This window comes from Hemibagrus wyckioides, linkage group LG14 (assembly GCF_019097595.1).
Source record: "Hemibagrus wyckioides isolate EC202008001 linkage group LG14, SWU_Hwy_1.0, whole genome shotgun sequence".
Classification (NCBI taxonomy): Eukaryota; Metazoa; Chordata; class Actinopteri; order Siluriformes; family Bagridae; genus Hemibagrus; species Hemibagrus wyckioides.
In genome coordinates this window covers 11,413,397-11,435,989 of record NC_080723.1, presented here as the reverse complement: position 1 = coordinate 11,435,989, position 22,593 = coordinate 11,413,397, and the positions used below count along the sequence as shown (strand labels likewise).

The 22,593-nt window shown below is 39.0% G+C and overlaps 1 protein-coding gene across 3 annotated transcripts in view; it reads left to right on the top strand.

Moving 5' to 3' along the window:
- The window catches only part of syt7a (synaptotagmin VIIa), a 113,449-nt gene that overhangs the window by 79,320 nt on the left and 11,536 nt on the right, over nt 1–22,593 (top strand). For all 3 annotated transcript variants that reach the window (XM_058408088.1, XM_058408087.1, XM_058408086.1), the window contains 3 exons: nt 3,596–3,712; nt 20,130–20,241; nt 20,601–20,865. In XM_058408088.1, coding sequence (XP_058264071.1) covers nt 3,596–3,712; nt 20,130–20,241; nt 20,601–20,865 — 494 coding nt within the window. The remainder of the gene's footprint in view (nt 1–3,595; nt 3,713–20,129; nt 20,242–20,600; nt 20,866–22,593) is intronic.

The following is a 22,593-nucleotide window of genomic DNA, read 5'->3' as shown; positions in this document are numbered from 1 at the left end:
CTTCCATCCTGTGTGTGGGGTTTGCATCTTCCTTCTGTGCTTTGGGGTCTCCTCAGGGTTCTCGGATTTCTTTCCCCAGTCCATGCACTGTAGGCTGATTGGCATCACCAAATTACTTGTAGTGTGTGAAAGGGTGTGTGAGTGTATGATTATGTCCTGCAAGGGCTTGGAACCCTGTCCAGGGTGTCCCCCAATTTTACTTCAGGCTCCCAGTGATCAAGTGTAGGGGATGGATGGATGATTTATTCCATGACACTTTGCAGAGGTCTCAATCCATTTAACTACGAACAAACACATTTCAAGCCATCTTTTTTCTCTGTTCCGTTCCCCCAACATATGGTCATGTTGTGACATGTAGTTAATTGAATTATTATGGATATTTGGTTTGGAATGAGGGCAGTATGCCAGAGTAGAGCTGTAATTTGCGCTGAATATTTAAATAGCACAGGGATAAGATAAATGAGCGAGCTCCTTCACACACTGCTAGGCAAATGGGTTTTATTACATGGGTAGCATTTAAAGGCATTAATGCATTAATTCTTATGTGAACAGCATGGTTTTCATCACTAAGTGTTAAAGACAGGAGATCAGAACCACGTTTAGTGCAGGATGTGTTCTGCAGCATTGGTTTGAAATGTGGTGCAATATCTTGCCATGGCCCCTTGGGCATCATTGCACTTGGTTGATGGATGTGTCAGGGATTTTATGAGCATTGATGATGTATTTAACAATTAGAAATAAGAATGTCTTAGATTTTTGTGAAATTTGTGCTGTTCAGCTGCTGCTTTTTGGGGAGCTTTTTTTTCTCCCGACCATGGGATCCCAAGGGCTCTCGTATACACAGAAGTGGGAATTTAGCACTCTTCTCCAATTAGGATCAGTTGCCCTGTGACCTAGCATGAGCAGACATTTGGAAGATGCAAATGCCTATTTCAGAGGATTACTTGTTAGTGTTCACCCTCCCCAGTTGATAGCATTCAAGGGATAAAGAAGAGCTAGTTAGTGGGTGAGAATCTGAAGTTAGGGATAAACATGTAAAAAACTGCTGCCTTATATACTCTGATTACATGAAGAGTCTGAACTCACAGCATTTACACTTTAAATTATTTCTAAGAAAATATGAAATCTCCAAATCACTTGAAATCCTGATTTATTTTTGCAGGTTTTTTAGACTATTTGCTAAAACTACTACAACAACAACAATAATAATAATAAAAATTTTAAAATATAAATGATTTAGACCTGAATATATTTCCAAGCACATTGGTTTTGTGTATATTTTGTTTTAGTATTATATTTATATGATTAATATTATGTACCCAATTGATATTAATGTCTAGTATTAATAATTAATATTGCTATTTTCATGTAATAATATTTATAGAAAAAGTCAAATTTTATTACTTGAGTTTTATTAATTAAAAAGAATCTGGATATGTATTTTTAAATAATTTATCCGTAAAAGAGTTAATGGAATTTTGCCATTTTTAATATTTCTTAAATAATCATATTCAATAAAGTTTTGCTTTAGACAGACATTATTAGTTTATTGATTATTTTATTTATTACTTCAATCATGCATCACAGTAAAATCTTGAACATTTACCACAGCCTAAGTCTGTTTCTTTTTTTCTTACTGAAAACACTCACTGTGTTACTGAAGAACTGATGATTATGAATTACAGCAATAAAGTCTTTAAGGGTTTAAAGGTAATTTTCTCCTCTAATGTTTTTGTTTTCATTTGTTTTCTGTTGTTTTCTCTTTTTTTTGCATTTTTGTATTAATGTGTTTTATGTATTAGTATAATGTATGTGTGTGTGTGTGTGTGTGTGTGTTTTGGTTGTGTGTGTGTGTGTGTTGGTTATGTGTGTGTCAGATGCTGGGGTTAAGCTCCTGGCTGCAGGCTCATGTTAAGCCCGACACATTGATCTTCTGTCTGCAGCCTCATTAAACCCACAATAGATAGTAACTGCAGGCAGAGAGAGAGAGGTATCTTGGAATCTGCTTTAAATGTATGCACATTTACATAATTTTGAATATTAGTGCTGCATTTTAAATTATAGTGAACGTGCAAGAACTCCATGTTAAACAGTGACAGCTATTATTGGTAATTTGTCTATTAATAGAAGACAACTGACAGTAAACATCTGACAACAATTGCCCCTCGACAGGAGATTGATCATGTGCATTATGTGTAGGTGGCATTTCAAACTCAGAGAGCAGCTCATTTATTTTACAATTCTTTCCTCTCCACAGTCAAGCATAAGCTGTCCAAACAAGGAGGAGACTTACATTCACAACCTGTTTGGGAAACTGACACACAGAGAGAGAGAGACAGAGAGAGAACGAGACAAACAGGGATTATTGAGGGTTCTAGCTCTGTAATCAGTCTGAAGTGTTGGCATTGTTAACAGCCTATTAGAACAGTCTGTCTATCTGTACCGAGACTAAAAACTCCCAGTGCTGGTTTGTCTACACTTTGTGTCCATGTCTCGTGTGGGTGGGTGTGTGTGTGTGCATGCATGGGGGTGTTTTTGTGTGATTGTATGATGTGTTTCTGGCTCTTTCTAGGGAACCTGTCACTTTTTTTAAGGGCATTATGATATGGAAGGTAAAAATAGGCAGTGAGTGTCAGAACGGAGGGATACCCAGGAGAGTGCGAGCCAGACATGAAAATAGACAGATGGTTTTTTTAGAAAGACAGAATGCAATTTAGAGAGAGAGAGAGATATGCGAGGGATAAATGTCATAAGGAGGGCTTAAATGTTTGGGAGGTGAGTGGGCTTACATTCAGAAAGTAGAGAGCGAGCGAGCCACAGACACCGATAATGGAAGGGATGAAAAAAGTGGAAAAGCTGTTGAAAAAGGTGAGATGGTAGGGATTTGAAGATGGCAAGCTCAGAAGAAAGGCATTCAGAAGAAAATGGAAGAAATTAAGCATCGAAAGAAAGGATGGGGGAAAACTAAAAAATGGTAATGAGGATAGAAACGTGATGGCCCAGAAAGCAGCGGTAAACCCTAGGCACCGTGGTCTGGCCTAACTCTCAAATAGAAACAATTAGTCCAGATCTTTCTAATGATGCACAATTAAATCTGCACTCTACTGGGAGGGGGAGGGAGGGGATGGGTGAGACTGAGAGAAGGAGACAGCAATAAAGTGATGGAAGGGTTGATCAAACAGGGGATAGGAGATTCCTAAGAGTCAGAGATTAAATAAACTGAAGTGCATGTGTACTGAGGCTCTGTGTAGAGGAGCTCAGTGAAATGCACATCTGCTTGATTGCACTAAACATTACATTAAGGGCCACTGAAGGATGGGATGTAATATCCAGTTAGAGCTTGATATCTGTACACAGGGATTTTCGAATGTATTATCACAGTCACAGATTTGTTATTTTGACTTAAATGTTCCAAAAACAGATTCTGTGCTGTTACTTTTGGAGCTCGATGCACCGTAGCCCTGTAGAGATCCCAGCCATGCTGTTTTGCTGGCTATCATGCTGCTGCTTTTCATAATCTTTATATTTCCTGTTTCTCTCCAAACAATCTCCCTCTACTATTTTCGCTGTCCTCTTACGTTTGCCTGGGGTGAAGGGAAGGGAAGATGGTGGTTCTCTCTCTGGCTATTGGATTGGCTGAGCAGGATGATTTTGCCAATCTACCTGACCTACAGGAGGTACCACCCAGTCAAGAAACCCCTGCTGAAAAGAGGTACTGGCTTGTGTTGGTGTGTGTGTGTGTGTGTGTGTGTGTGTGTGTGCACGCGCGCATGTGAGTATGTACATGTGCATGTGTGCATGAGGTATTTTTTGGAATGTAACAGTGAGAAATGTGATTTGGATGGTGGATTGTGCATGCGTGTACAAGATGGCAAATTATATGAAAGGCATTACCTTTCCGTGAGTTTGTTTAATAAAGAGTATATTAGATACGCTTTGAAAGATACGTAGGAACAATCATTCTGGCAGCAGAGAGGCTTTTACATGCACTTAACCAACCCACACTGTATTGCATGAAACCAGTGGCTTACTGCATTAAAGGTGCTACATGTACTGTAGGATAATTCAGGTATAACATAATGAACAGCAAAAACACGGCACAAGATCACAGAAATTATCTTATATACAGATATACTATATTCTTGGAATTTTTGGATCCACTAGAGAAGGAAGTAACCTGAATGTGTGATAGAAAAGAAATGAATATGATCTGAAGATGTGTGTTTGAGTAATGTCCAATCAAATCTGCTTTATTGTGCAGTGACCTTTTCATAATGATAAAAATGTTATGTTTTTCAATGATGTGCTAGCTGGTATATGTTAAAGCACATTGGTATTCAAGCTTCTTGTGCTTATTATTTAGGCCAAGATTGGCCTAAATTCACTCTGACTGGTTGATGAAACTTGCAATGTGAAGATTTTGCTGCGGAAAATGATGTGCTTTGGGATTCTGGTGCTGATATTATGATAATTCCCACAGTTAGATAAAGTTGTGCGCCAGTCTGACATCGTATGGTGACTTTGCTAGCACAGTTACAATGACGTTTAATTTTGGAGAAAAAAAGATCCTTAAAATGGAATAAACTCAGGTTTCACTGTTTCAACAAACAGCTTATTTTCTCACTCACCATTTTTGAGTGATATTCAAAACCATATTACAGAGAGCTCTAGAGTAACAGAGACAGAAACACTGTACAGTTAGTTAGTGATCTACAAGATGTCAGGGTGATGGTGATATTAACTTGAATGTTATAGCCCTTATTTCCAGTACACTGGAATTTGAAATGGACAAATGGGACATTTCATGAATGAATGATGTACATATAAAATTATATGGACTCACTGTGAGATTTCCCCTCTGTTCAATAACCTTACACAGAATATTAGTGGTTGAAGACCCATTTTAGAGAGCAGAAATGGGTTTGATATCAACATTTACTTTGCAGATAGAAACATTTGTGTATAAAAAATAACTTTTTTTTTTTCTATTGGCGAATATATTGCCCCTAGTAGGCTAGGGGAAAAAACAGAAATACTTATGAAACACTACAAAAAGTCCTGAGTGTCTACTTTCATATGAGCTTCATATTAACCACCATTGTGGAGTGGGACATGACAAAGACATTCAATGATCAACATGAAAATAACAAAACAGGAACAAACTCCAATTTTTGGGCCCTGGGAAAAGAGTTAAGCTGCTGAATCCTTTGTGTTTAAGCAGAGTCTAGAAATGAGAAAGCTGACACTCTAAAGTACTAAAGCGCTGCTGTATCCGACTTTTTTTTGTTACAGATGAAGTGAGAGATAAATACCAGAGCAGAGCAATGAATTTCACCTAAAATACACTGTCAATGAAAGACCTTTAAACTAAAGATGTCAAATCCAAATCGAAGATGATAATTATAAAGATTAATATGCATGCTGAGCAGGAAAATGGAAAACATTACACTGATCATTTACAGATAATCAGTGCACATACATGTAGCACCTTTGGGTAACACAAACTACTACTAGTCTCGCTCTTTCACGTGTTTCTCAGTCTCGCTCTTTCGCGTGTTTCTCAGTCTCGCTCTTTTGCGTGTTTCTCAGGCTCACTCTTTCGCGTGTTATCATCTTTTTCTTTCTTTCACTGCTTTTTGTCAATGAGTGACTTGTTAGGAGGAAACTAATTTAAGAGAACTAACCAGTGAAAACAAGCAAGTCTAGTATCTTGGTGACACCTCTTTTTTAAGGATGGTGTACGGTTCTATGTCGTTAATAGCTATCTAGCTAATTAATCATTCTAATGAAATCTTCACCTGAGGCACATGGGGCTTTACACACACCACCGGTTGCTGTGTGAGCAACAGCTCATCCACCGAGGGATTTGGCTATGTTTTTCACACCAGCACACTTAAAGCCATCACGCTCTTTAGCATTCATCCAGCTATTTTGTATTTATTTATTTATTAAACTAATTTGGTCTGCTTTCCAACACTTTTATCTCCTCTCCCTCATCCTCTCTCCTGCTATGACTCCTCTGTTTTCGTTTTTAATGCTAATTCTGGATTTTGTTTCTCTTGCATGCTCCATCTTTATTCTTTCGCCTCATTATTTTACCTGTACTTCCCCCTGCTTTGGTGTGTGTTGGATTAAGGTGTGCAGGCACGTACAATATGTGTGCATTTAAACTGAAGACTCAGCGAGAGGTCTCATTATTCAGCTGCATGCCAGCCACTTACATAAGCATTCATCTATAAATAAAGCATTTTTCAGTAGCCTAGACAACAACAACAAAAAATAATAATGCACGTGTGTGTAAGACAATGAGCTGATGTTTCTAATCAGCTCTCTTTGCTAGCAGTGTAAATAGTTTCTCAGCGTGTTTATATGGCGTGATTGTTGGTGCTTGTTTTATTTGAAGTGCTTATGAATAATCTTCCTCTCCGTCTCTGTCCCTAACAGCTGGGATGCTTTAGATTTACGGTGTTTGGGCAATTTGCCGAACAGGAGTGCATTAGAGGACCGACATTAGTGTGTACGTGTAAGAATAATGCTTATGTCTCTCTCAGAAAAGCCGTAAGCCACCTGAACTTGGGTGTGATTTAGTGAACCGCTTCAGATGTTAATGTTCCTCCTGTAACCTTATGCACTTAAGATGACGAGAACACTATTAATATTAAATACACACAGCAGTCTTATTGTCTTCTGCAAACCTATAAAACAGCATTGTAGTCTATTGGATTCATCGTCTTTACATTGAAAGTGTCTGGACAGAATGTTCTAGAGAAGCTAAGGAACACACACTTTCACACACATGTCCAGCAAATCTGAGGTAAAAGCTGAAAAGAACCTCTCTTTATGGAAAGTTTCTTTACGGTTGACAAAACTGCTGGCTGGTCGCTGCTGCTATTCTAGTAATCATTACCCAGAGCGCTTGAATAATCCAGTGGCCGTTCTGCATTAGAATAATATCACAGTTATGCTAATATGGTGTGAAATAGAGTGTATAATGTGAAGCAATTTTATCATCTAACAGACAGAATCAGCGAACGTGATGCATTGCATTTGTGCGTGCACAGACACACACACACACACACACACACAGAGGGAGAAACGTTTTTCTATCTTTCTGACGACCTTCCATTGACATAACGATTATTGTAGCTAATGAATGCTACGCCTACGATTAAACCAAACCACAACCTCGACCTTAACTAAAAAAAAACACTGTTTTTTAATGTGAGGACATTTAAGATTAGTGTGTCATTGTGAGACAATGTGCTCTCAAAAAAGGCTAAATGTGCGCACACACACACACATATGCGTCAATAACTTTGAAACCAGTCCATATCTAATAAATTGTTAATTATGACCAGTGTGTTTAAAGTTGTGTTCTGTGGCTTGTTGTAATTTAAGCTTAGGTGGAGTCTTATTAAAGAGACTTGTCTAATTAGAAACTACTAACCACTGATTCTGGAGGAGAGAGAGGGGGAGAGAGAGCGCTATACTAATTTTCAAATAAGCATAATTATTGTTCATATCATAACAGTGAAGATCATTAAGCTGCTTTTAACAATACAATAGAAATTCACTCGTACGCAAAGAGCTTTAGCCGTTTTGCAGTTTGATTTGGTCAGTACTACAGGGGCTCTGGGCTGAAACACCCACAGTGATGATGGTATTTAGACTGAATGGCTGCAGTAGGGAAAAGGCTTTTTCAGTCAGCGCTCATGTAAGACTGAGGGGATCAGTATTCTCAGTAGCTTGAGCAGGATTAAGTTATGCATTACATGATTACATTTATTGATTTTGCACAGAATTACATGTAGAGCAGTGCAGCACAGAATCTCACAAGAAAACCAGACATCATAAATGACAGAATTATACATGAAATGTAAAATATAAAACAATTAGAAACTGTGTCAGTGTGTATGTTTTTGTATCTGTGTGTTCTGGTTGTTTTGTGGTGTTGCATGGTTAGGATTGCTTAGGATGGGATTAAATTCCCATGTCATATCATAGATAACAAAAATCACACTGGAATATTGTGTGTCTGTGAACCTACATGTGAATTGGAAGATCAAACAGATTTAGGTGAAGAGCTGAAAGCTTTATTAAAAAAAAAACGAAAACACGAACAAGTCAAGGATTTGAGTTTTCTAGTATTTCAGAGTTCTGTTTTTGTGTAAAAGGGTTTTTGGATTCAGATCCACATTATCCGATTAACCAGTTTCAATTCACTTAGCTGAAAAGGCTTCAGTTCATGAGCATGCTTCATGACAAGGTTTGAGTTTCAAAGTGATATGAGATGTTATGTGCTAAAAAAAAAAAAAAAAAAACACTCAATGACCAAATTATTAGGAACCAAATTCTGAAACTTGGTGATGCTGTGCATTTGAAGATTCTTCTCTGTTTACAGCTGTTGCAAAGAGTGATTATCTGAGTTACTGTATTCTTCCTGTCAGTTTTAACGAGTTTGTCTATTCTCCTTCTCTGTCATTAAAATGGTGTGTCCATTCACACTACATTCTCTAGTGTAAAATCAAGCCATGGTCAAGGTCACTGAGGTCACTTTCCCCCTCAGTCTGATGCTCTGAGCTGCTGAATTATGGTTTTTCAGAAAATCTTTAATGGTGTTCCTAATAAATTGTTCAAGCAATGTATACTGCATAACTCAGTTTACACCTCTTTATCCTGAATGAAGAAACTTTATGAAAATAATTAGCGAGTATTGGATTAAGGCTAGAATAAGTATATAACAGATTGAGTCATGTTTCCATTACTGTCCTGACACTGAACACCACGAGCACTGTGTCTGTTCAACAGAACTGAAATAGGATACAGCTTTCCGGGACACACTGCCTACATCTGTCTACTGGTGCATGCAGGAGGGTGATATTTTGGGTACTTTTTATTACATCTGTATTGTCTCAGCAGCGTCTTTTTCTGAGAATCAAACCTCATGACTTGGTGCTCACAGGAGGATCTTTAAATGTAGTCGAGTAACTCTCTGAGCTAAGGCTGTTTTTTTTTTTTTTACAACTAGTTAATTTTCTTTGGGACATTATATATATACATTTTTTTATTTGGCTTGGTTTCATGTTATTCTTCCTCTCTAAGCACACCAAATTATTTGCAAATGTTCTCTGATTGGTTAGGTATGTGGTGAGGTGTGATTTTATAGACACGTCTTATGCATTCTCTCTGAGGATCATACTTGCAACACCAGCCATGCATGCGCATATTTATTTGAGAAGGTAAATTACTGGAGTTTTATGCTGTTAAACATGCTGGGTTTATGTTTTTGGGTTCATGTGTCTGTCCATCTTAAATTATTATTATTATTATTATTATTATTATTAGCATTATATCCATCTGTTATATCTCATTATATCTAAAGAATGAGTGATTGTAGGATTAATCATGCTTCGTATATTTGTAGGATTTGCATGGAATTGTCATAGTAGCCAGTAGATGGACTGATTAGACATCCTGGGAACATCAGGGTCTAAAGTCTGCACTATTGTTTCTATTTCTTTCTCAGTAGAGTTCATTTAACATCATTTTAATGAGGGTCATTTATAAAACTGGGTTCTTGTCAGAAAAGAAGATAGTTCACTTGGACAATTGATCAAATATCTGATTTTTTGAGAGTTCTGTCAAAAGATATGTGAAAATGGCCAGAACCAATGTTTGATTTGCCCACTCCAAAAAAAGGCATGAGATGGAGCCCTTAAACCAGAGAAGTACAGGACCAGAGACTAATGAATCAGTACACACACACATACACTGCCTAACTAATGCCTAGTTATGCAATGTTTGAATCAGTGTGTGTACTGATTCATTGCCTAAGGCTAGTAACCCTCAGTTGTTCAGTTGTAAAAAATGTACGCTGATCTGGAAAAGAGCATCTGCCAAATGCCAGAAAGAGGGAAGTTAAGACGGAACCTGTGAACAAGTGCAAATGAGTTATATATTAAACCTCCAAATGAAGCAATAGTCCACCAGTTATTGCAGTTATATGTGACAAACTATATGGTGTAACTGGGTGGCTGGTGAAACGGCTGTGCAAATTGTTTGCAGTTGTAAGCTATCAACGTTCACCTAGTTTGATTGAATGTATGGTACCTTACTTTACTTTCAAAAGTGAGTGAGAATGTTAATTATTGGACTATGCAAATAATAAAATTTGAGACATTAATATTAAAATTTTAATCTTTTTCACCACCACAAAGTGCAGCTTTCTCATGACATTTTAAAGTTGGACAGTTTGTCCTTGCAGCCCGACGAATGCTTTCAAGATGCTTCTATAATTTCTATCAGTCTTTGTAGTCAAAACTGCTGCTGACTTAATACGGCTGAACAAATTTGAAAGAATAATTACATAAAAACTGCATTTAATGTTATGTAATATTCGGTAACGATCTTGTATGTTTAAATTCTATACCGATCTTATATGCATAAATTACAGTCTTTAGGTATTTTCAACCTATCCATCCAATCAATAAAAAAATCATGTTTAAGGAAAGTTAGAAAGCCAGCAGTGTCTTAGATAATGATTCAGTTTAGTGAAGCGCGGTGATGTGTACCTGTGTAGTCTCGGACCGTGTGGTTATGACACGCTTTACTGTTAATCGAATTTCAACTCTTAATGCCTCGGTGGAATTTCTTCTCTGGTTTGAACATCTATTGTTGGCTGTAGTAAATGAAACAAACTCCTCTTAATCGACGTTATCTCATTTAGTGGAGTAAGAAATGCTCTCCACTGTTATGGTTGCTGATTTGATATATTTATATAGAAATTCTAGCCTGAACATTCAACACCTTTTTTTCCTAATGATATCTTTGCCTTAAGTTTATTTCTGGATGGACATTTGATACAGTCCACACAATAAGTATGTGACCTAAAAGCAGTTGTCGTCTTTCCGAATTGAATTCCAGCTTCAAGACCAGGGGAGTTGAGACAATCAAGTTTGGAATTATTACATTAGTAATAGTAATAGTACATTTGACTCAGTAGACAGGTGCTGCATATCCAGATATGACTCTGAGGAAGCTAACAGTACAAACATTGAGCTGAGATGTTGAGGTTTAATAGCTTTGTTCAACAGCCCAAGTGGCTCCCCAGCAGTCCTGCAATTTGAAATCCTTACCTTCTAACTTCTTTATCCATTGAGGTACTACAGTTTTTGTAAATAATTCTTCTTTCTTTCTAATTCACAGTTGTTTGGGTGTTAGTATTAAATATGACACTAAAATTTAGGCTCATATTTTAAGTGTAAGAACCCTTCTCTCCATTCTGTCATTCACCTCTTTAGAGGAGGCTGTTCACCAAACTTTAGTTGTAAGAACATTGTTACAGAAACAACTCTGAAGCAGCTGGAGAGATCCACAGCTCACACAGAAGAAAATAAGATGTACCATTTTGAAATCCTATACTGAGTTCAGCAAGAAGGTGGAAACGGATTCCCTGGAGACAGAAAACTTTTCTCCATAAAGTGCTGTGTTTGGCAAAAAAATCAAAGCTGCTGATCACCCTGAAGTCTGTAGTCAGTGAAGCGTGATGGTGGTAGCATCTTTCTGTTCATCAGCAGGGTCTGAGAAACTGCACAGGGTCGAAGGTAATTCTGTCAAAATGTTGAATCCAGATGTTCAAAGTTGATGAAGACATAACCCAGAACACATGAAGTTGTAGTTGCGACCAAAGCAGTAAAAAAATATCATACACCATCAAATTTTAGATATATTATTCCAATTAAGTCCATAATTAATTCCAGGGTACACCACCACCGAATGTGGAGAAATCCAAATGGGTAAAGAATTACACAGGACACACTGCATAAGTATATTGGAAGTGTGTTCCTCCAGCAGTGTGGGTGCATGAGGATGTTAGCTTCCCTCATACACACTTTGCTTCACACCAGTCGCAGATTACACCTCTCATCAAAAAGGGTAAAATGTTGGTGGAAGCGACTTCCATCGGGAACAAAAGGCATGCTCTAACTCTCCCCTGCACACACACACACACACACACACACACACACACAAAAGGATCTCAAACAGTTTGTTATGGTTCATTGGTCATTTTTTTTCTGGTGCCTGTGAAGTAAAAGGCTGTTCAATTTTCAAGGGCACTTAGTTTCACTCCTTCTTTCTGGCACAAACAGTTCAGCTCAAGGTTTACATGTTAGATAAAACTGCTTCTCTTTGCAGTATAGGCAAAAACTGTTTAAGTTGTAACTAATATAAATGTAGTGGTCTGTGAATGATCTTTTTTTTGTCATATGCAGCTCTGAAAACTACTAATTAAAGTGAAACTGTGGTCACTGAAGGATGCACCGCTTACCAAACGAGGGGATGAGTTATCTCTTTGATTATCAGCATCAGCCACATGAGTCTCTGTGAGATCACACAAGCTAAAAATGAAGGTGAATAACTAATTGCTGAATTATTTAGTGAGTTATGTACTGTATACATTTATTTTTAGTGCTGTGATTTAATTAGGTAATTTCTTTGTTTTGCTCATGATTTAACAGCAGAGGTGCATCATGGACATTTTTCAATTTTAATTCAATTTTACTTGTATACCATTTTTAACAATGAACATCAGCTTTACAGATACACTATATTGCCAAAAGTATTCGCTCACCCATCCAAATAGTCAGAATCAGGTGTTCCAATCACTTCCATGGCCACAGGTGTATAAAATCAAGCACCTAGGCATGCAGACTGTATTTACAAACATTTGTGAAAGAATGGGTCGCTCTCAGGAGCTCAGTGAATTCCAGCGTGGAACTGTGATAGGATGCCACCTGTGCAACAAATCCAGTCGTGAAATTTCCTCGCTCCTAAATATTCCACAGTCAACTGTCAGCTGTATTATAAGAACGTGGAAGTGTTTGGGAACGACAGCAACTCAGCCACAAAGTGGTAGGCCACGTAAACTGACGGAGCGGGGTCAGCGGATGCTGAGGCGCATAGTGCGAAGAGGTTGCCAACTTTCTGCAGAGTCAATCGCTACAGACCTCCAAACTTCATGTGGCCTTCAGATTAGCTCAAGAACAGTGTGCAGAGAGCTTCATGGAATGGGTTTCCATGACCGAGGAGCTGCATCCAAGCCATACATCACCAAGTGCAATGCAAAGCGTCGGATGCAGTGGTGTAAAGCACGCCTCCACTGGACTCTAGAGCAGTGGAGACGCGTTCTCTGGAGTGACGAATCGCGCTTCTCCATCTGGCGATCTGATGGACGAGTCTGGGTTTGGCGGTTGCCAGGAGAACGGTACTTGTCTGACTGCATTGTGCCAAGTGTAAAGTTTGGTGGAGGGGGGATTATGGTGTGGGGTTGTTTTTCAGGAGCTGGGCTTGGCCCCTTAGTTCCAGTGAAAGGAACTCTGAATGCTTCAGCATACCAAGACATTTTGGACAATTCCATGCTCCCAACTTTGTGGGAACAGTTTGGAGCTGGCCCCTTCCTCTTCCAACATGACTGTGCACCAGTGCACAAAGCAAGGTCCATAAAGACATGGATGACAGAGTCTGGTGTGGATGAACTTGACTGGCCTGCACAGAGTCCTGACCTCAACCCGATAGAACACCTTTGGGATGAATTAGAGCGGAGACTGAGAGCCAGGCCTTCTTGTCCAACATCAGTGTGTGACCTCACAAATGCGCTTCTGGAAGAATGGTCAAAAATTCCCATAAACACACTCCTAAACCTTGTGGACAGCCTTCCCAGAAGAGTTGAAGCTGTTATAGCTGCAAAGGGTGGACCGACGTCATATTGAACCCTATGGATTATGAATGGGATGTCACTTAAGTTCATATGCGAGTCAAGGCAGGTGAGCGAATACTTTTGGCAATATAGTGTATATAAGTTACTGAACAAAAATTATTTCTCCGTAATGAGCAGGCCTGAGGTGACTGTAGTGAGGAAAAACTCTCTTAGAGGAAGTAACCTTGAGAGGAACCAGACTCAAAAGGGAACCCATTCTCATCTGGGAGACACCGGAGAGTGTGATTATAAATCATTATAAACACCAGAGAGTGTGAATAATCATGAACTATTACGATTATTAATAATGTCCTTTCTACAGTTGTATACAGACATGTGAAGTCATGTAACCAGGAGCTCCTGAACAACTCATAAATTACATCTGAGTTCATTATAGATTTAACACTAACTCCTCTGGGCTGGAGCCTTCAAATGTTTAAAAGAGGAGATGCAGAAAATGTAGAATGTTATTTTGTGTGTATTGAGTATTATTGTGCAAGTTTTACACATTAGGCTGATATCCTTTTTGCTAGCGAAATCCAAGCTGGATCCAATTGTGACATCCATTGTGTGAGAAAAATCACAGATATCTAGGAATGTTTTAGACATGTTTAGTCAGATTGAGTGCGTTAGTTAGACTCTATACACTGTGATTTTTGAAGGAAGACAGCCAAGGCAAGAAACAACAAACCTGCCAGCTCACTGTGATGACTTGTGTATATTTTCCTCCTGAAAACAGTGAATAGTACAGAGTTATAGATTTATCAAGTCAATATGTCTGTATGTTGATTGATCTAAAGTGAATACTTGTAACTTGTATAGATGTAAGAAGTGCTGCTTTGGGGAAGTTCCTTAGTTTTGTGTTGTTTTTTTTTGGTCTCAGAGAAAAGATTATTCTCTTTTTTCTCTCTGTAATTCAAAGAAATCAAATATTTTCCTTAATTTTTTTGAAAGTTTTTTGATGGTGAAAATTAGTAAGCCACCTTTCTTACAACCTCACCGCTGTTATACTGATCACAAAATCTGTCTAGACAGCCGAAATCTGTGTATATCTGTATATGTGTGTGTGCGCACTGTTCGTTGGCTGGGCTTTCGCTTACTAAATTGGTTAGAATAACTGCCTTGTGTTGGAGAGATTCACAGAGAAGGCCCTACACCGCTGTAATGTGGGTCGTGTTTTAGTATCGTTGCTCTGCAATTCCAAATGTTTTTGTCCGATAATTTGATTTATTCTTATTTGGCTTTGCTTTGGAGTGCTGGACTCTGGAGTGGCTTTGAGACCAAGCTCTTGGGCTTTGAACACTTTGTGCTGTATTTTACTGAGAAAATTTGTAATACAACTTCAGACTAATTATAATTAAAGCTCTTAGTTCTGCTTTATATGTATCAGACTGTTCCTAATCCTTTAGTTTTTCTAAAAGAAACTGCATGCAAAGACTCTTAACATGTGCAGGTTTGTTTTCTGAGTGGATCTTCCACCCTGAAACCATAGATCACAATAGTTCAGTCTGTGCTTTTGTATGATTTTGTAATTGGTATGTCTGTTTTCTTGAAATTTCTTTGCATAAAAAGGTTAGTGTTTTTTTTTCAGTATCACGTCAAGATCATATTTTTTCCATTCTTGCGTTCTCCACTGTTATGACCATATTTTTTTTTTCCAAGAGTAGCCCTGTAATAGACAGTTGAGAATCAGAAACACAGTTATCAAGCATACAGGCTAGCAGCTCATGTTGTGCGGTTTTAGACATACCATCAACTGTTCCAGGTTATCCAGCGTTGACAAATTTCAGCTAAATTTCCATTCCAGTTAAATACAAAAGACATGAAACTAGCCTAAAGTTTGGGAACCGGATTATCCACTGAGCTACGACTGTCCAAGCAGAGCTCTATTAAGCTGCCACTGTTGGGCCCTTGAGCTAGAACCGGATCTTAATTAGAACCTCGATTTTTGAACTTGGATATAAGTGGGGCTTTGTTCATGCTGCCCAATGACGTCTGGAATTCAGTGAATAATCAACTTATGTCAGTAAAATATTATTATTTTTTTAATTCATTGGTCACTCAGGATAGATAATTAGTATTAGAAGTTTAAAATGCATGAAGAAGTGAATCAGGACTTTATGATGATTAACGTTTGTTCAACTGCTGATAAGAAGCCACGGCTACCCCCAGTTCAAAGTTCACACAGGTGCTGATTATCAGTCCCAGTTAATTACAGTCTATAAATAATCCAAGAAAGAGATTTCTATGGAATGTTGGATTATTTAACAGATTACAGTTTTGGATATGGTTTAATTTCCTGGCAGTGTTCAAAGCACTTATTTTATTGCAGGTAGCCAAGCTGCATTCGCTGTTTATATTATGTCTTTGCATAATTTGTATGTTTGCTAGAGTTCATTGTCTTTAATTAGGGAGTTATGGAATGTGTGTGTGTGTGTGTGTGTGTGAGAGAGAGAGAGAGAGAGAGAGAGAGAGAGAAAATGTATGTGTGTCAGATGTACATACATTTGAGGTGTAATTTCTTGTCATTAATTGCCACTCGTATCACTCACACATCCTCACTAAACACACACACATGCTGGAGTGGGTTGGTTATGTAATCGCCTCTCATATGCTCTCTCTCCACTCTGATGAGCTTTGGACATTGTTCCCCCAGTGAAGTGTGTGTGTAATATATGTAGTGTGGTTTAGTGCAAATGGTATGTACTCTGTGTGTGTGTGTGATTAATGGTAGATGGTGTGTGGAATAAACAGGAGTGCATTTCTGTGTGTGAGTGCTTGCTCTATAATATTGCCATTGACTTGTTATTGGGATATCTCGAAAGCAGATAAAGGGATGGAGAGATGGTGGAAGGGAGGGAGGGAGGGTGGGAAGAAGGGAGGGATGGCTTTGTCTTTCGCGTCTTTCTGCAGCCCTGCAGCCGAGGCTGTTCTGCCCACTTTACCCTCTGCTGTGTCGGTGCGGGGGGCCACATGCAGCCCACAGGGCAGGTAACAGCAGGATAGTATAACAGGTCACGGTGAACAATAAATGGCCCAGCCGCCTGCCTCTGAATGCGTGTTCCCCTGTCCATGCGTGTGTGTGTGTTACCGAGGCTCTCACCTGTACCTGTCATATATCCTCTCCTTGTCTGGTGTGTTTGTTCTGTAACTGTCTGTCTGCTGCTTCGCCCCACATTTTCCCAAACCCTCTACACACACACACACACACACACACACACACTTTTCCTCTCACACACTCACTCATGTACACTCCACTCTACCCATTGGTTGCTATGCCAACAGCCTACTTTTGAGCTGGGAGTGATGGGATGAACAGAAGTGTTCTGGGGAATTTGAGATCATTCTGCCCCCTACTGCTGGCTCTTCATGCCCCTGACTGCTCAGCTGTTTCGAAGACATATTCATTAATTCAGAATCCTGAATAATTAGAAACATATTTCTTAGTTTAATAGTTTCTGGGGATTTGTTAGAACTGCTGTCTGATCAAATGAAAGTTACATTACCTTCCATGAATTTGTATTTTCGTTCTGTGTGATTTCTTTTGTCGCTCACTCTTTCTCACCACTCCCTCTGAATCATCTCTGTTCATTACTACATTATTGCTTTTTAGCTATATTTTTTTCTGAGACCTGCTGTGCATTTACAAACAAATATAAGCCAGTGCTATTCAATGTTTATAGTCACAAGTGCCTTTTACCTTCCTGCACTTTGTACATTTTGGCATTTCTACCTAAATATTTATATTTAGAACTGATTTCCTTCACATATAACATACTCCAGTACTGGAAGGTTTCAGTCCTACACAAATGTTTGTTTCTTTCTTCTAACACACCAGATTCTGCCCATGAGCAGCTGGAGTCTGGAACTCCTATCCTAGAGGACATTACCTTTATTATGAACAATACTTCAGGCACAGTGAATTATACAGCCCTTAGTGCAGATTCGCTTGGTCACCTCAGTTTCTCAGGTGTCTGTTTCTCACCTTCGTTCCCTTGCTTTCTGTTTTATTCCATAGTTTGGAGGTCAGCTTTCAAACACCTCGCACTGCTCTTTATCTTTCCCTTTCTGTTTCACTTCACCTCTTCACTCTCTCATCAGATTTCACTTAGCTCAATGTCACTAAAAATCAATTACACTAACCAATTAACAAATCACCTAACCACTTAGCAACTGATTATCCAATCCACCATACTGTGCAGCACTCAATTATGCACTTAACCAATTACTCACTAATTAACATAAATGCCAAATATTACCTGGCATCTGCTAGCTGAGCATTTTATCTCAGCCTTTCCCCAGGCTGTTACACCACTCTTTGTGTGTCTGTCTTTGTGTTTGTCTGTTGGTGTTGTGTGTTTTTCAGTGTTGTCCTCAGTCTCTGCTTGTCTCACTTTGCTTGCTTCATGTGCGTGTTTTTAAATTATATGGGTACGTCTGTGTGTCTTCATTGATAAGTGAATTCATGAACAACAAAATACTGCTACACTGAGAGAACATTTTCTATCAAGCTTTAATATCCATGTTGGCAGATAAAACATGTTGACAGACAGACAATCTGAGTTTCTACTGTGAAACTCGGTCCAAAAAAGCCGCTCGTGTACCGGCACCCCTGTCCTGAGTGTGGACTTCGGCCCCGTCCTAATTTCTTTAGACTGTTGGGGTCCATCTAGCGACGCGAATGAATTCTTAGCATCTGATCCGATATTAACGAAATTGAACTAGATTTCTCATTTCTCTCTTCTTTCCTCATCTCCCCACCATTCTAAAGATCGTCCCCTGACTGTAATGTCCCACCTGTCCGTCCGTCCGTCCGTTCGCCAACTGTGTCTGTCTCTGTTCTTTGTTTCTTCAAGACTTCACTCTTTCTCTATAGCTTTCTTATTGTTTCCTTCTATGTTTGCATTTAAATTTCACTCTTGCTCTCTGTGTCTTTCTAGCTCTCTCTCTCTGTCTAATCTGAGAAAAGAAAATGTTTCATCCTGGCCTTTCTTTTTTTCTTTGTCAAACTAATCTTCAATCTTGTTTCTCTCTCCTTCTGCTCTCTTTTCCAGCATACACTCTATTTTGCTTAACTTTCTGTATGCTCTTGGTTTGGTTTACTTTTTTTTTTTAATTTCTTTTCTTTTTCCTTTGTTTATTCTTTATCTGACTGACTGTATTAAGCGTTTCTTATGTTTCCAGGCTTCTTGCTCTCCTTCCTTCTCTTGCTCTTATTCCTCTCTTGCAGCTCTTCTCTTCTGATAACTCAGCACTGGTGTAGTCGTTGTCTCTCTTCTGGTTTCATTTGACTCTGTAGTCCGTAGTCATGCTAATAATATGCTGCATCTATTTCTGACAGAGAACTTTCTCTTTTTCCTGTCTTTCTCTTCCCTGCAGTTGCTGTCTGAATTGTCCACCCATTGTCTTGTTGCTGTTGCATTTTTCTGTCTCACTTTCACCCTGCGTCTCTCTCTTTGTTGCTGTCTTTCTCTGTTACTCATCATTTCTGTTGTCTCTCACTGTGCATCACCTGGTCTGTGTTTTATATGTGGTCTATCTCTCTCACTCTTGTGGACTCTGTCTCTCTCATTTACACTGTTTCATATCATTAGGGTTTTTTTTTTGCAGGGTTTGGCTCTGTTGCCTAGTTCGCTGTAAAGTGAGTGTGTTACTTTGGCTTCTCTCTCGCCCTGTAAGACAAAGACACACTCCATATTTATACTGCTTATTCTAGCAGCTTCTCTCCTGCTGTTAGAGAATAATGCATTCTTACAGTTTGACAGGTCTCATCTCTTTATAAGTTTGCTGTCTGCACATCTGTGTGTGACGTCCGTCAGCCTCCTCGTACCTTTATTTACTCATGGTCCAAAAATTAACACATCTGACTGTAAAGTCTTTAATCTGTTTGTATATCTGATGATGTGTGTTGCGTGGTTGGATTTTGTTCAATGCCTGTTTGTGGTACAAATGTTTTCTTGTTAATTGCATTTATAATTTGATCATGCTTTATACTTTAATGGTTGTCTGTGAGTGTAAGAATGTAAACGAATGTAAGGTGCTTGCTGCAATCTAATAGTTTTTGGATTTTCACTCATTTGTATTATTGCTTTTTTTTTTTTGCTAAGCATAATCTTGTTCAAATGTCCATCACATGCTTGTTGTCTAAAGCACGTGTAGCTCAGAGAGAAAATATTGCACATTATGTAATCTTGTAGAAGAAATTTGTCTAAAATTGTAATTTTCCATGCCGGGTCTGTTCAGTGGGTGAACAGTTTGAGCAACTGTGAGATAAGACTCGCACTAAAAGAGGATCCTTCCTTGTATAAAAAGTCACTCTCATTCTCTCTCTTTCTGTTTTTCTTCTTCCTTATTTCTGCCTGTCTCTGTGCAGTAGGAATATGGGTAATAAACCAGCAAACAGTCCTAAGGGTCAGCCACCAGATGCTGATGGACACTCCTCTGTCTCTGACCTCGCTAACTCGCTCACTGGAGACATGGTGATGGTAAGATGGTGGGCTGTGGATTGGGTGCCTCATGTCTTTGCTTTGGTTTTCAGAGATCAGATTGTGATGGCTTCAGTTTGTCCACCAAAAACCCTGAGCCTCTTATTGACCATCTTTCTTATATAATGCCACAGGAATTGTGTGTGTGTGGTTTGACCAATACCAGATTCAGAGATACTAATGCTGCTGTTTTTCAATTCAAAACAACTATTGAGTAAATCTACTTCAGTTACACCTTAATTACACAGTGTTTCTTTCAAAGCACTCTATCCTAACTGATGTAATTACTGTTTACTGCACATCTCTGATTACATAAATGACTGTGTGTGTGTGGGGGTGGGTGTGGTTTTTCGCTTCAGTTGTCTCCTGGTTCGGATGAGGATCATGAAGGCCCGATCAGTGAGAAGCTGGGTAGGATTCAGTTCAGTGTCGGCTACAGCTTCCAGGACTCTACTCTCACGGTCAAAATACTAAAAGGTCAAGACCTGCCTGCTAAGGATTTCTCTGGCACCTCTGACCCCTTTGTAAAAATCTACCTTCTACCTGACAAAAAGCACAAACTGGAAACCAAAGTGAAGAGGAAGAACCTCAATCCTCACTGGAACGAGACTTTCCTGTTTGAAGGTTTGTCAGTTTGATTCCTTTCATTTCAGTTTATAAGCGTTCCTCTTGAGCTGCATGTTGCGCTGGGATTAAAGGGTAAAAGGTTTTCATTCCAACCGAGCAGAAGCCACACCTGAGTCTATTGGAAGCCAAGATGAGTTGATTAAACAGGTGGAATCAGGTGTGGCTTCTGCCTGATTGGAATGAAAACCTGCACCACACCGGCTCATTGTGGATAAAATTGGACATCCCTTGTTTAAGGCTTTGCACTACTGCTTGGAAGGTTGTGTGTTCAAATCCCACCACTGCCCAGGCTGCTACCCCTGGGCCCTTGAGCAAGGCCCTTAACCCTCAGCTGTGAGATGTATGTAAGTTGTTCTGCATAAGGGATTTACCAAGAATACCATAAATTTTACCACAGATTTTGTCTGGTTCTTTGAGCACTACCTGATATAGAATCATTTCTCTTCTTCTGGAAACTATACTAGTACCAGAACTGTCTTACTGAGGAACTGGAAAGCATAAACTCATTTGTTCTGAAGATTTTTATGAACAGGGAAACCTTCCATATAGGTCAAATAAATCTCAATTGTCACCTCAACTATTATTTTTTAACTTTCTTAAAAAGGTTTTTTTTTTTTTTTTCTTAAGTAGAAGCTCTGGATTAAGGTGCATGAAGCAGATACTAACACTCGTGCAGAACTTCCAGAGTGGTTTCTTTCTGAACTTGTGAGAAGTGAGGAGCAAACATAGCAGCAGAGACTTCTAAAAAGAAAAAAAAAATCTCCATTACTGTATTGTCAGGGCATGAACAGAAATAGGCAGCACAGAAGTAGGCAGAAGTTTCAGCTGTTCAACTCTGTGGAAAAGGAAGAGTGTCTTTACTATATTGGAGCACAGATTAGAGGAACTGGCACTGGGCAAGGGATAAATAACAGAGCTGTTAGCAGCAATGCATAATGAAATGCAGAGCTCGGGGGAGATTAGTAAAGCTGTCCTGCATACAGAGATAGACCTTGATGTACTTTCAGTGACTGTGACTCATTCTTGAAATTTGAGGCCCACCTTGAGCGCTCATCGCCCATCACTGGGGGGTCGGATAAAAGAGTGTAATGAAGGAGTGTGTCTCAGCAGGAGAAGCAAGAAAAGCACTGCAAGCTGGATTTCCGGCTGCCTTCGCTATATTAAAGTTCTGATCATATGCCTGAACTATCCTACCAGATTATATTCAAGAGCTCTTACACATGTTCATGAGAGCGGTGATGCACCTCATCACAAAAGGATGATAATAAATTGAACAAAAAGGAAAACTGCCATGTAGTCGTCCATTTAACCGCAAAACTACAATTACATATTGTATATAACCTGCAGTTTATGCAGTTCTGCTTACCTAAGACTATGACTAGTTTTTTGTACACTCTATATTACTTTTATTTTGTAACAAGCGTACATATAACCATCATCTGGCACGTCCAGTCTGTTCTGTAAATTGAATATTGATGTGTGTATTCATTTGGTATGATGAAGGGCTCAACACCTCACAACACCAGCTCGGAGTCAGAGATTTCCCCCCTCAGTGTTACAGCAGACTTAGCAAAGTACAAGAAAAACAGCAGCCTAAGAAAACTCCTTTACTGACTCTAAATATTCTCTAATTACTTTTTGTTTGCTCCCTTCTGCCTCTTTAGAACTGCCTCTGGCATTTTTCATATCCTCTGAGGAGCTTTTGGTTTCTTTTAGTTGTAATGT